The sequence below is a fragment of the Eptatretus burgeri genome, chromosome 9 (assembly GCF_056783735.1).
Source record: "Eptatretus burgeri isolate ZD-2024b chromosome 9, Ebu_testis_v1, whole genome shotgun sequence".
Taxonomy (NCBI): domain Eukaryota; kingdom Metazoa; phylum Chordata; class Myxini; order Myxiniformes; family Myxinidae; genus Eptatretus; species Eptatretus burgeri.
The window spans coordinates 45746707-45759584 of NC_140969.1; the positions used below are offsets into that span (position 1 = coordinate 45746707).

General features: G+C 47.1%; 1 protein-coding gene across 9 annotated transcripts in view; it reads right to left on the reverse strand.

Annotated features, from left to right (window-relative positions):
* Positions 1-12878, reverse strand: part of LOC147020044 (protein FAM3B-like) — a 92179-nt gene that overhangs the window by 5823 nt on the left and 73478 nt on the right. For all 9 annotated transcript variants that reach the window (XM_085895028.1, XM_085895031.1, XM_085895023.1 and 6 more), the window contains 3 exons: positions 6618-6665; positions 6338-6425; positions 937-1063 (listed from right to left, as the gene is read on the reverse strand). In XM_085895028.1, the coding sequence (XP_085751154.1) occupies positions 937-1063; positions 6338-6425; positions 6618-6665 (263 nt within the window). The remainder of the gene's footprint in view (positions 1-936; positions 1064-6337; positions 6426-6617; positions 6666-12878) is intronic.

Below are 12878 nucleotides of genomic sequence, written 5' to 3' on the forward strand. Positions count from 1 at the left end.
TCCATTCAAATTCGGTACGATTATGGCTTTTGGTCTAACTTAGGTCATTGGCTATAAATTTTTTCCATAACACTTCCGATATTCGAAAAAAAAAATCGATAAATCGATATCCCTTATGGGATTTTCCATTCAAATCCACTCAAGTTTAAGGCCTACGGGGGACGCAAATTTCCACTTTGCCCCGGGCGCTGTTTACCTCCGCTACGCCAAGCTGTTAGGGTTAGGGTTTGGGTGAGTGTTAGGGTTAGCTACCCTAACCCTAACAGCTAACCCTAACCCTAACTGCAACCCTAACCCTAACCGCTAACAGCTATTCAGGAAATTTGCAAGAAAGCCCAGGCAACGCCAAGCTTTATTGCTAGCCCGAGCAACACCGGGCATTACTACTAGTATACATATACATGCCACAGTGCTCTACCGAGTGCCCTTCTAGTTTTCTCTGTTTTGACACCCCGGGGCATGAACTAAAATAGTTCACATATCTCATGTCTCCCATTAATTATTGCATCTTCAACGTTTTACTTAAAAATGTGTAAAAGCATTCCAAGAATTGCATTTTTTGGTATTTGACCTTTTGATCTTGCCCCAGGGGGTGGGGCCAAAAATGACACTCTTCTTGCAACATTCATACCATGTGATGATAACTCCCAAGTTTGGTGAAATTCTGCCCAACCGTTTAGGAGGAGAAAGCGTGATGGACAGAGAGACAGACAGACAGACAGACAGACAAATGGAGCTGATTACAATATATTGTGATCCCCCCACATTTTTTTTTTAATGTGGGGACAATAACAATTCACTTTTAAGGCAAGGAAAAACTTCACCATCCCATGGAATTCTGGCATGTCATAGTGATGGAAATAATGATGCACTGCACAAGCAAGTTGATAATATATTAATATGCAAAAACAATTTGACGTGTCACACTTAATCCACCTGTTCGTAATGCTCTGATAGGTTGAATCCACGACTTGTCACAAACACCCAGCCATCTCGAAAGTTCAGATTTGCAATCTGCTCACTTCCCATCTCTCTGAATACAGTCCTCCCCTCGGAACTCAACCTAAAATGTGGGAGGCAGATGTGTTGGTGTGTGAAGTCCTTTGAATAATAGACCTGGGGTTGGAGTCATAAAGTGTAACCAGATCTGCATAAAAATAGAATACGGTATTCAACAATTGATTAAGATCCACACACTACACCAAAAAAATAGATGCTTACAATATATAAATTTGCACCTCCCATAAACTGAGGGCTGGTAGGATGGCAGAGAGACACACACACTCACCTCTGAGCTGTCACCTGTGTTCGAATCTCAGCCCAGCTATAAACTGTCATCCTGGTATTTCATCAGTGTGTGTGTGTGTGTGTGTGTGTGTGTGTGTGTGTGTGTGTGTGTGTGTGTGCGTGCGTGCGTGCGTGCGTGCGTGCGTGCGTGCGTGCGTGCGTGCGTGCGTGCGTGCGCGCCATTCCTCGGATAGACATTAAATGGGCGTCCCGTCTACCTGAATTAGTTGGCAGACATTAAAGATCTCATGGTGTCCTTCGTGATGAATAGGCAAGCTATCACAACCACCTTGAAGAAATTCCAAATTCCTGCCCTGACTTCCTGTGTTGGAGTGGTGACCCATCAAGGATTGTAAGCAGAGTTAAGAAACTGCTTTGGCAGAAATGATGCTCCAGAGCATGGTGCATGAACTGAAACTAGTTTCCTGCATATAACATAATTGGAAATGCCTGCTCAAAACACAAAGGATGGATTAAAAGTGCACAAAAAAATGAAGGCACTGTGGGGAAAAATTTTATATTAATGTATTCTAAATTGTAACAAATGGAGTTTTAGAAATGTAACTTTTATGCTACAAGTTGAATTGGCTGTCCTTTCTGGCCAAGAGACTTTTGCCCTAAATGATGATAAATGTCTTCTTATGGAGCGGTGTGACCTGAGCTGATAACAGCGAACCTTTGCCTCGAAATGTACGAAGTGGCTTCTCGTCTGAAGGACACATCTGCAGTCTGGGTTGATAGCTCCCACCACTCTCTCATGAAAGTATAAGATGCTTTGAAATGTAAAATTGTTTCAGTGCAAGTACCTGAGGAAGTATGAGAATCTCAGTGGCTTGTGCTCCTTGGAACTGACCAAGTACCAACACACAAGCATTTAAAAGCCATTTTCCCCGCTAAAGCGGGGGTTAGCCTTGCGGGCCCCATGACAATCTTCTCCACTTTACCCTGTTTTCTGCATCTCCCCTTCTTAATCCCCTTGCCCACATTTCCTCTTCCACCACATTTAGCCAAGTTTTTCTCGGTCTTCCCCGTCCTCTACTTCCGACTACACTCATTTCCAACACTCCTCTCACCCAGTCACTTTCATCCTTCCTCAACACATGACCCAACCATCTCAACCTGTTTCTCTTCACAACCTCCATCACAGACTCTATTCCCATCATCTTCCGCAAGTCATCATTTGTCTTCCTCTCTCTCAACGATACTCCACACATCCACCGAACCATTCGCATTTCCACCCGTTCCAGCCTTTGTTGCTGCTCCATGTTCAGTACCCATGTCTCACTCCCATAAATCATCGTACTCCTCACACATGTAGCATACACCTTTCCCTTCAGCTTCAACGACACTCCCCTCTTCGTCAGCACGCCACTCAGTTCCCGAAACTTCTTCCATGCACATCTCACTCGAGCAACCGTCGAAGAGTCTGATCCACCTTCTCCATTCAGCATGTCTCCGAGATAGCAAAATGTTTTCACCCCTTCCAGCTTCACACCATGTCCAAGATCCAACTCAACAATTCCTTCATCTGCTGCTCCCTCGATGCACACCTTACACTTGAATGTAGCTGCCACACTGGTTAATGACCCTCTCACCCCACTACATTTTCGATGCACCAATTCAGCACACATTGTACACTGAATGGAGTTCACTCCGACACCCTTCCTGCACACACCACACGGCCACTTCCCAGTCCTTTCCACCTCACCACATTTTTACCACTTGCCATCACCTTCGTCTTTCCGATATTCACCTTCAAACCTTTTGCCTCCATACATTCCTTCCACTTGTTCATCTTCTCCTTCAGTCCATCCATACTCTCTGCAATCAACACCAGATCATCTGCATACAGCAGCTCCCACGGTAAACCCTCCTTTACCCTCCGAGCCAGCACCTCCATCACAACTACAAATAGAAGTGGACTTAGTACCGACCCCTGGTGCACTCCTACCCTCACCTCAAACTCACCACTGTTCCCATCCTTCATCCTTACAGCTGTGCGTGCTCTCTCGTACATGGCCATCACTACTCTGATCAACCATTCCTCCACTCCTAACTTCCTCAATGCCCATGTCATAACTTCGCGTGGGACCCTATCAAATGCTTTCTCCAGATCAACAAACCCCAAAAACAACTTCTTCCTCTTCTCCATGTACTTCTCCTGCAACTGCCTTACAATAAAAATTGCATCTGTCGTTCCTCTTCCTGGCATAAATCCAAACTGCATTTCGTCAATCTTTACCTTCTTCCTTATCCTCTTCTCCAACACCCTTTCCAATACCTTCATTCCATGCTCCAATAACTTTATTGCTCTATAGGAGCCACAGTCCAGAGGGTCACCTTTCCCCTTGTACAGAGGGACGAGGGTACTCAGTTCCCAATCCACTGGAATGCGGCCTTCTTTCACCACCAGATTACAGATCTCTGTCATTCTCTTCACACCCCAACTTCCCGCTGCCTTCAACATATCTCCCACAACTCCCGTCGGCCCTCCTGCTTTTCTACTCTTCATTGCTCTTATAGCTTCCTCAACTTCCTTCTCAGTTATCTTCTCTGCTGGTCCTAAAACTGGGTTATTCTCGATGTTTCTATCCCATTCATTTTCTACATTCAACAGCCTTTCCATATATCTCTTCCATCTTCCTTTAATTCCATCTGAATCCACAACAATTTGTCCCACTTCATCCTTCAAGCAACTCACCCCCATCAAATCAAATCTCTCTCTCGCTATCTGCTTTGCAATCCTGAATACCGCTCTCTTACCCTCCTCCGAATCCAAGCGTTCTCCAAACATTTTCCTCTGGGCCTCCTGCGCCTTTGCAACCTCTTTCTTTGCAGCCTTCTTGGCTTCCTTATAACTTTCATGTGCAGCCTCTTCTTCCACCGTATCCTTTGCCTTTTGCCATTCCTTGAACTTCTTCCTCTTCTCTTCAATTGTCTTTCCAACTTCATCATCCCACCACCATGTTTCCGAGTGCCTCGGTGGTCCTTTTGTCCATCCACATACCTCACCAACGGCTCCCAATAGACTATCTTTCATTGACATCCAACCACTTTCAAGCTCAACCACATCATCTTCAACCATACTCAGCCTCTCTCTTAATGCTTCCTTCACTGTCGCCTCTTTCAACCTCCACACCTTCATCCTCGGTTGGTACTTCACCCGCCGAATTCTCCGCGCACCTTTCACCCTTATATCGCAGACAACCAGGTGGTGCTGCGAAACAGTCTCCTCCCCTGGGATCACCTTTGTGTCCCGGAGGTTTCCCCTATCTCGCTGACGCACCATCAGGTAGTCAATGGTTGTCGTCAACCCACCTGACGTGTATGTAATAAGCTTATTATTCGCTTTCTGGAATTAAGTATTACAGATCAACAAATCAGCTCCATCAGCAAACTCCAAGATCCTTTCACCTTCTCCATTTCTCACACCATATCCATAACCCCCATGGACTCCCTCAAAACCGTCTGGACTCCTTCCCACATGTCCATTCAAGTCTCCTCCAACCACACCAACTTCCTCATCTTTCACATTTTCCATCAACTTCTCCATCGCACACCAGAACATGTTCTTCTCTTCATCGCTTCGACCGACCTGCGGGGCATATCCCGAGATGACGTTCACCAAGAGCTTTCTGATCACGATTCTCACCATCATCAACCTTTCACTCACTCTAGTCACACTCACTACACTGTCTACAAACTCCTCAGAAAACATGACACCAACACCATGCATGCCTTCCGGGCACCCTTGCCACATAAACTTGTACTTTTGCCCCTGCCTTCCCTTCACCATTCTCACACCACTTCCCTTCCACCGTGTCTCCTGCACACAACATTTGTCCACTCTTCTTCTGACCAATGTTTCAACCACTTCTCCAGATCTCCCTGTCATTGTCCCTACATTCCACGTACCAAACCTCAGAAACCGATCTCCACGTGGGGCATCAGACGATTGGTCATCATAAATGGAAAAATTTCCTCCCTTGCTTCGATTGGGTTCCCCACCTTGAGTTTTAACGAGAGGGGGTGAGGACCCCCACGGGGTACTTCGGGCTGTACCCTGCCCATCAGTTGTACTCATCATGGTTTCCTTTTGAGGCGATGTTTTTATGACCGGATGCCCTTCCTGACGCCAACCCTTTTAGTCGCCTTTTACGACACGCAGGGATACGGTGTACCTATTCTGACCGGGGTACACACTGGGATGACCAAGTACCAAGTTAGAATAAAACTCTCTGATGTAATGTGGAAGTGAATTGAATCGGGTTGGTCTAACTGTTAACTAAAGTAAGAATAAATGAAATAGAACCAAATAATATTGCAATCAATGGGGATTCTTAAGTTCATTGTACAAGGGTGAGAAGTGTATGGTGGATAATTAGAAAATAAATTGTTTCACAAGAAAAGACTTGTGTGGACATCGGTTTTATCAGTGTCAATGGGTTTTATGCAGGATTTTATAACCAAATCAGACAAACGTTAAACTCTGCCTGAAGTCAAATAGGATTCCACAATCGGCCAGTAAGAATCCTTCAACGATCACAACAAGGTGGGTTAAAAAAAATCCACAACAGCACCATAAACTCTTTTAACCTGCCCAAAAGGCAAGGCTTTGGTCCTGGGCAGCAATACTCAATGGCAATTCCTTCATTTCTCAATGAAGGAGTTTTGGTTCATGGTTCCAAGAGTTTCTGGACCTGGAATATTGAGGTGTGTGTGTGTGTGTGTGTGTGTGTGTGTGTGTGTGTGTGTGTGTGTGTGTGTGTGTGTGTGTGTGTGTGTGTGTGTGTGTGTGTGTGTGTGTGTGTGTGTGTGTGTGTGTGTGTGTGTGTGTGTGTGTGTGTGTATCAGTGTCAGTGTCAGTGTCAGTGTCCAGGCCACAATATTTTGTTTTTACCATTTGAGCTTTTCTCATCAAATTTCCAACAAACCGTTATTATGAGACAATGGAGAACATCATAAATAATTTGGTCAAATGCAAAAGTCATAGAAGTATAAAAAATAGCCCGTATCAGCACGTCCGACGTTTGAGCCTCCATCGTTTTACCTTGAGGCTCCATCGTCATGGGTAGTTATGAAGATGATTGATCCATTAGAAAGACTTCTCAGAAAATTCACCATTGGACCCGAGAAATCTAAGACATAATGTAACAATCACTCTTTGTCGTCATACCCTCATTCACAAACCAGATAATCATTTGGTCTTCAATTTGTCATTATTATGTTATAATTGCAATGTTAGACAAAGGCATTTGTGTCCATGGTTTCACTCTGTTCTCAAGAAATAGACATAAAAACAAGTGAAATCCACACTTCCTGTTTCTTACCTCCTTTGTACATATCGTAGCTCTTTATGTCTATTTCTCCCGTACTGACTACAAAACAGAAAAGCAACATCATCTTCATGTCATAAACTCTGGCAGGGGGAACAACTCGACATCCACCACTCGGCTTGAACATTTCCTCCACAGAGATTTGGATGAGGACAGGTTGCCAGCCAGCCTCAGGGGAGCATACCTGAAAGCTCAAAAGTAATCAGCAATATTAATCTAACATACACCAGTGAAGTAAAGCAATTAACTTTTAATAATCTAGTCACAGAGCTACTTGAAAGAAATAAAGAATTAAAATGAGGTCGGTGATGAGACGATCAATGGTGTCGCTTTATTTTTGAGCAAAAGCTTTCAGTTGTGCTTATTCACAATTTCTTCCAATTGAGCTGCTGAGAAGCAAAATAATAAATTGACATCATAAAAAAAAATTAATGTTAACTTTACTTGAGCCACAACATGTAGGCAGATGTATGCCATTTTGAGTGGGGTGGGGGATTATTTGCAGCGTTGATGCTCGTGGAGCAGCGACTACATAAAACAGATCAGGATGTGACCAAGAAACTAGAACAGCACTTGGTAGATCGACCGGATCTGGATTCGGACCTGAACTAAAATCGAATCGGCTTGTTCTCGTCACCTAACCAACTCATCCACCAAGTTTTGTCATAACTCGTCCACAACTTTTTGAAATATTGTGCTACACAGGATATCGTTTTTGGCCCCATCTCTCAATAGTGAATGATCACAATTTTTTTTTTTAATATTCACGAATCTGGATCTTGATCTTCACCAAAATCTAATCAATTAGTCCTTGCCACACACCAAACTGTCCACCAAATTTCGCACAAATCCGTCCACAACCTTATGAGATATCATACTCACAGACAGACAGACAGACAGGGGGTGAAAACATAACCTACATCCATCTTTGGTGCAGAGGTAAAGAACAGTAAAGAAAGAGGGGTGGGAGGGACACACCAACAGAAGAGTTAAGGGACAAACTAAAAGGAGGGAATCAGGAAATGGAGCAGACTTGGACAAATAATTATGGATGTGGGTAAGAATGAAGTCAAGGGGAGGACACGGGGGTGGACAACATGGATACAGCCACAAACTCTCAATCACGTAAGTAGAAGGTAAAACTGGAAACCTGGAAAGAAGTGGGCTTGGGGAGGATTAATGGGGGTAGACATGAGACACACCTGCTACTTTCTCGAGAAAAGTCAAGAATCTCTTCAGACAATTATTCCAATTTAGAGTATTGCCTGAAGCCAAACTTTGAAAAAGATAAACCGACAACAAATGCAAGTAAATATTCTTCCGGTAACAAAAGAGACATAAGCAGAGTGTTTTCAAATCGGCTTCATTTCCGAATTCAACTTCATCTTTCAGATGTATGTTAAGATTCCAACTCCTGATTCATTTTTACAATACCAAACATGAGCCAAGTATGAGAGGAGATTCCCCCCACCCCCTCCTCTTTATTTGTTTGCCAAGAACTCTTCTCGGGAATAGAGCAGGTCATTTTATAACTTAAGATACACACGTGTGTCTATGAACTTTTATTGTTATTTTTTTGCCATTTGGTCTGAAAATCAGATATTTTGCATCAGAGACTAAAAGGAGAAACAGCTTTAAAAAAAAAACCCCACACACCACTTACAAATGCATGAACACATCTCCAAAGCTCCATTTTCCCAGCTTTTTTTTTTTTAATACAGAGTCGAGACTTGTGGAAATGTGAGAACACTGAATAGATCAGGACACAACAGGACAAATGAAACAGTGCAGAGAGGAGGGGGCAGGGACACTTTCAGCTGAGTTGAAGGACAACATAGAGGGAGACTTGTACAAAACAATGGGTATGATTATATTGCATGAGTGGCAGGGGACGATGCATGAGGTGAACAATATGGATACAGAAGGAAACTTTGGAGAGAAAACTGGAAATTTTGAAGGAGGGTGGCTTGGGAGCTGGAGGGAAAATAATGGGGGTAGAAAAGATCATGGTTTGGGATGGGATGGGATGGGGCAAAAGGAAATGGAGGAAAAGATTATCTGAGATGGTGAAGAACGGCTGTCTTGAAGACCTGGAGGGAGGCACACGATTGTGGAGGATGTGGAAGTTGGTTCCACAAGCAGGTGGGGGAGGGGGGGAATGAATAAGTGGAGGTGAGCAGTGATCCTGGATTTTGGGAGATTCACCAGAAGGGGGTTTATGGTGGACCATGTGTGCCCTGCAGGAACCTTTGGGGGGGGAGGGGAAGGGGGACAGAGAATGGAAAGAGCAGAAGTTGCAAGACCAAAAAGGAAGCGGTAGAAGATGTGGTGTAGTGGCCTGCGGGGGCAGGGCATAGTGCGGGGAGCATGGTGGAGGTGTGGAGGAGTGGTTTTGGAGTGGTCACGTGCCTGCACGGGATATAGGAGTGCGCGCCGCCTGAGGCGTGGTTGTAGTCGTTGTAGTCTGTGTAGTCTGTGTAGTAGTGTGCATCCGGTGGGCAATAAACAGTGTTCAGCAATCCTCACGACTGTGCGAGTCCCGCTGCCCTCCGGACATTACATTGGCGACGAGTCTGTTCGGATCGGTGTGTGCAAAGTGCCTGGGTTACATCCGGATTGACGTGCAGTTTTTGGCCGGGGCGATTGGATCGCTGCAGCGAGTAACTCAGCGCACCTTGCGCAGTTCGAGGTCTACACCGGGCGAGGGTCCCGGAGAAGCGCATCGCGAGTTTCGCGCGCCGCACGCACAGGCTTCGGGGCCAGGCGTCTCGCCGTCACGGACGGCTCGAGGATGGCGGAAGGTCGGGGCACGGCGCACGGACGCGTGCCCGTCTTCGTCGGAGTTCATTTTATTTCTGCTTTGAAAACCACGGGAATGGTTTCTGCGATGCCACGGCTGAAGGACGTTGACATGAAGTTCAGCTCAGACGCGGCGTCGGCTGTCGCACGAGCTCTGAGGAATGTCCGGGGTCTCGAGGGTCAGTGCGCAGCAGATGATTCGGAGGTCAGCGCGATGTTCCAGGCGCGCACAGCCGCACGCACGGTCTTTGGCACGGGTCGGGACCGAGCGTTGCAATGCAGTCAATCGGACGGCGGTCTGAGCACTCGGGGACGTCTACGGTTTGTGTGCTGAGAGTCATTGGCCATCATAATGGTCATGGATGGCGGTGTGCGAAGCGACCCTTACGTCCCGGGTCGGGACCTACTGCCGGTACGGTGTTCGGTGCATGGCGTACACTTTAACGCCCCAGGTCGAGTCTTGCAGCCTGGGTATAGAGATCCCGGCGACCCGGAGCGGGAGATGCTGCCGATGTTGAACCTGTCTTCAATTGGTCCGGAGGTGACAAGATCAATGACAGTGGAGGTTGAGATGATCGGGGCACTGATGCTGCTGGCGTTGAACCTGTCTTCAATTGGTCCGACGGTGACAGGACCAATGCCAGTGGAGGTCGAGATGATCGGGGCACTGGTCGGGTGTCGAGTTGAGTCCGCTCGTACTATCCTCGCATTGCACGTGTATGCTGGTGAAGCGCTTCCGGCGGTTGGCGGGGCACACGTCTTGGTTGCCCATCAGGGTCAGCGGGTTGCGCTCCCGCGGTTCGTGGTGTGAGGGGAGGGGCTCGCAGTTCCTGTTTTGGAGTTCGTACCTCCAGGTGCACCTGTGCCTCCTTCGGGGCACGTACCTCCGTTTGGGCCCGGGCCTCCCTCAATACCTGAGGGCGAGATTCTGGTGGCAGGAGCCGTGACGATACAACAGGAGCTGCCGTTCACTGCTTCCTGCGACGATGATGTACGGTTCTGGAGCAACGGGAGCCATGCCAGCTGCGATGCGCTCTCGCGCTTCAGCTGCGCTCATGATACAATGCGCGCCCGTGTCGTTCAGGCGATTTCAGCGGGGGATTGGAGCGAGTCAGTCGCGTTCAAGAAGTTCGCGGATTGCGACCATAGACGACAAGCAGGTCGTCGCAACGTCACGACGACGACCGAGAGACGGACACGTGATGTGATTCATGGGTTGCTGTTTGTTGCGTATTTGATTTCCATTGCACGAGTGATGCAATTTAACCTTGTTAAAATAAATGCCGACAGTTCGCGTATGAGCATAATATGTTTGACTGGGATCAATCTATGGGATGTCCGATATGATCGATGTGATGTGAATGCCTTGGGGGCGATCGTGGCAAATAAAGAGGTCTCGCCAACCTCCAGCTGCGAGGGCAGCCCACGGTTCGCTACCCTGTCATGTATGGGATTTATGCTGGGGGGACACGCTGTACGTGAGCAGAAGGTTGCATTGAAACAGGCAATGTTTTTGTTGTTGAATGACACTCGTATGTCTCCAGGCTGCACTGACCGTCCATGTGGAGGTGCATGGTTTTCTCGGTTGGGTTGGATGCGCGGTTTTGGTGTGGGGATCAGGGATCGGCTCGGAGCCGGGGCTGGTTCGCTGTTCAGCGTTACCCCCACTCCTGGTTTCGCCAAGGTCAGACGTGCCTGGCGCCCTGGAGCGCAACTCTCTGTTCTCGCCAAGGTCGGCTGGGCTGGTGCCACGGGGCTTCCAGACAAGGGGCTTCCAGGCTCGGAATGTTTATCTGATTCGGGTCTGTCTGGGGGAGATGTGCCACCTTGTCGGCCAGGGGCGTTTGATGTTGCCGGGGGAGGTTTGCTCGGGAGGTCGTCGCGACCTCGCCGGAGGGCGTGTAAGCATGAGCCGCCTGGGGGCGCTTCTGCTGCGTAGTGATGCTGTGCTTCCCGCCTTGCTTCTTGATATCTGTAACGCGGTCAGGGTTTTTGTGGGTTCGTCGTGCAACTCAGTTTTCGAGCACCTGTCCGTTTAAGTTCAACTCGCTCACATCGACACGTTATATGGTGTGATGTGCCTGTGCTTTTTGGTTATTATCGTTTTTGTACCTCTCTACTTTTATATCATGGTATTCTGTGCCGCTAATGCTTATTATTATGATGGTCATTTCTGATCATAGTTTTAGGAGGGAGGAGTGTGGTGTAGTGGCCTGCGGGGGCAGGGCATAGTGCGGGGAGCGTGGTGGAGGTGTGGAGGAGTGGTTTTGGAGTGGTCACGTGCCTGCACGGGATATAGGAGTGCGCGCCGCCTGAGGCGTGGTTGTAGTCGTTGTAGTCTGTGGAGCCTGTGTAGTCTGTGTAGTAGTGTGCATCCGGTGGGCAATAAACAGTGTTCAGCAATCCTCACGACTGTGCGAGTCCCGCTGCCCTCCGGACATTACAGAAGACAGAGAGACCACCGACTGCTATGGAGCAGTCCTGAAGTGAGATGTTGCTTGCAGTCCCTGCCAGTCTGCTTGAGTGAACTGCCAGATTCGCCGATGCTGAGGATCTCTGAGAAAAGCCAGAGAGATGTTGACTTTCATAAGCATATAATCAGATGAACCAATTGGAGCAGAGAAAGAGAAGGAGGCTTTCTTTTCTAATTCCACTTTGTTTACAATTGTTTACGATTCTGGAACTCCTGCATCAGAGTCAGAAGAGTACTCACTCCCACCCGACATCAACCCTCACCCCTATCCCATCTCCTTTTGCTCAGCCAAAAACTTCATGCTCGAAACATCAGCCACTCCTTGCCTCCCAAGATGGTTGGGATGTTTGCATCAATATTCTGTTGATTGCTTCGAGTGTATTGCATTCAGGTTTCTGTTAAAGGTGTGACTACAGCCTGAGTTTGTTTCATACATTTTGTACTATTTGTCTTCAAAATAATTTCAGTTCATTATGTCTAATAGAAAGAAGACTGAATTTTGAAATGTGGTGTTGAAGGAATATTATGAAGGCATTTGGAGGTCATATGAATGTTGTAGCATTTGTGGTCTGAGTATGGTGAAGGTTGAGGTGAACTGGCTGTTGGGTTATGGCGCGTGATTTGAAGGAGTTTTGGCACACATCTGCAAATGACTACTATTTGTTATGGTCTGCATGCTTGCATGAGATAGAGGTCATAAGTGCAAAGTAAAATAAAGAATGGGAAGAAAGACCTGCCTCAAGCCCACGCAACGCATGTTGTCCCGTAAACCCACTACACTAAAGGGAAAGGCTATCTAAAACGAATGCTAATGGAATAACTGTCTCGGGTCCGTTATTTGCTGTGTGCCATTGCCTCGGGGGGAGTGCCGGTTTCGCAGAACCACAAGAGTATTTAGCCATGAAGGGTCATTGTAAATGCATTCCCTCATCCATGGATGTTTAAGACTGCTTTGCTGTGTGAGTATATTTATGTTATTTTGA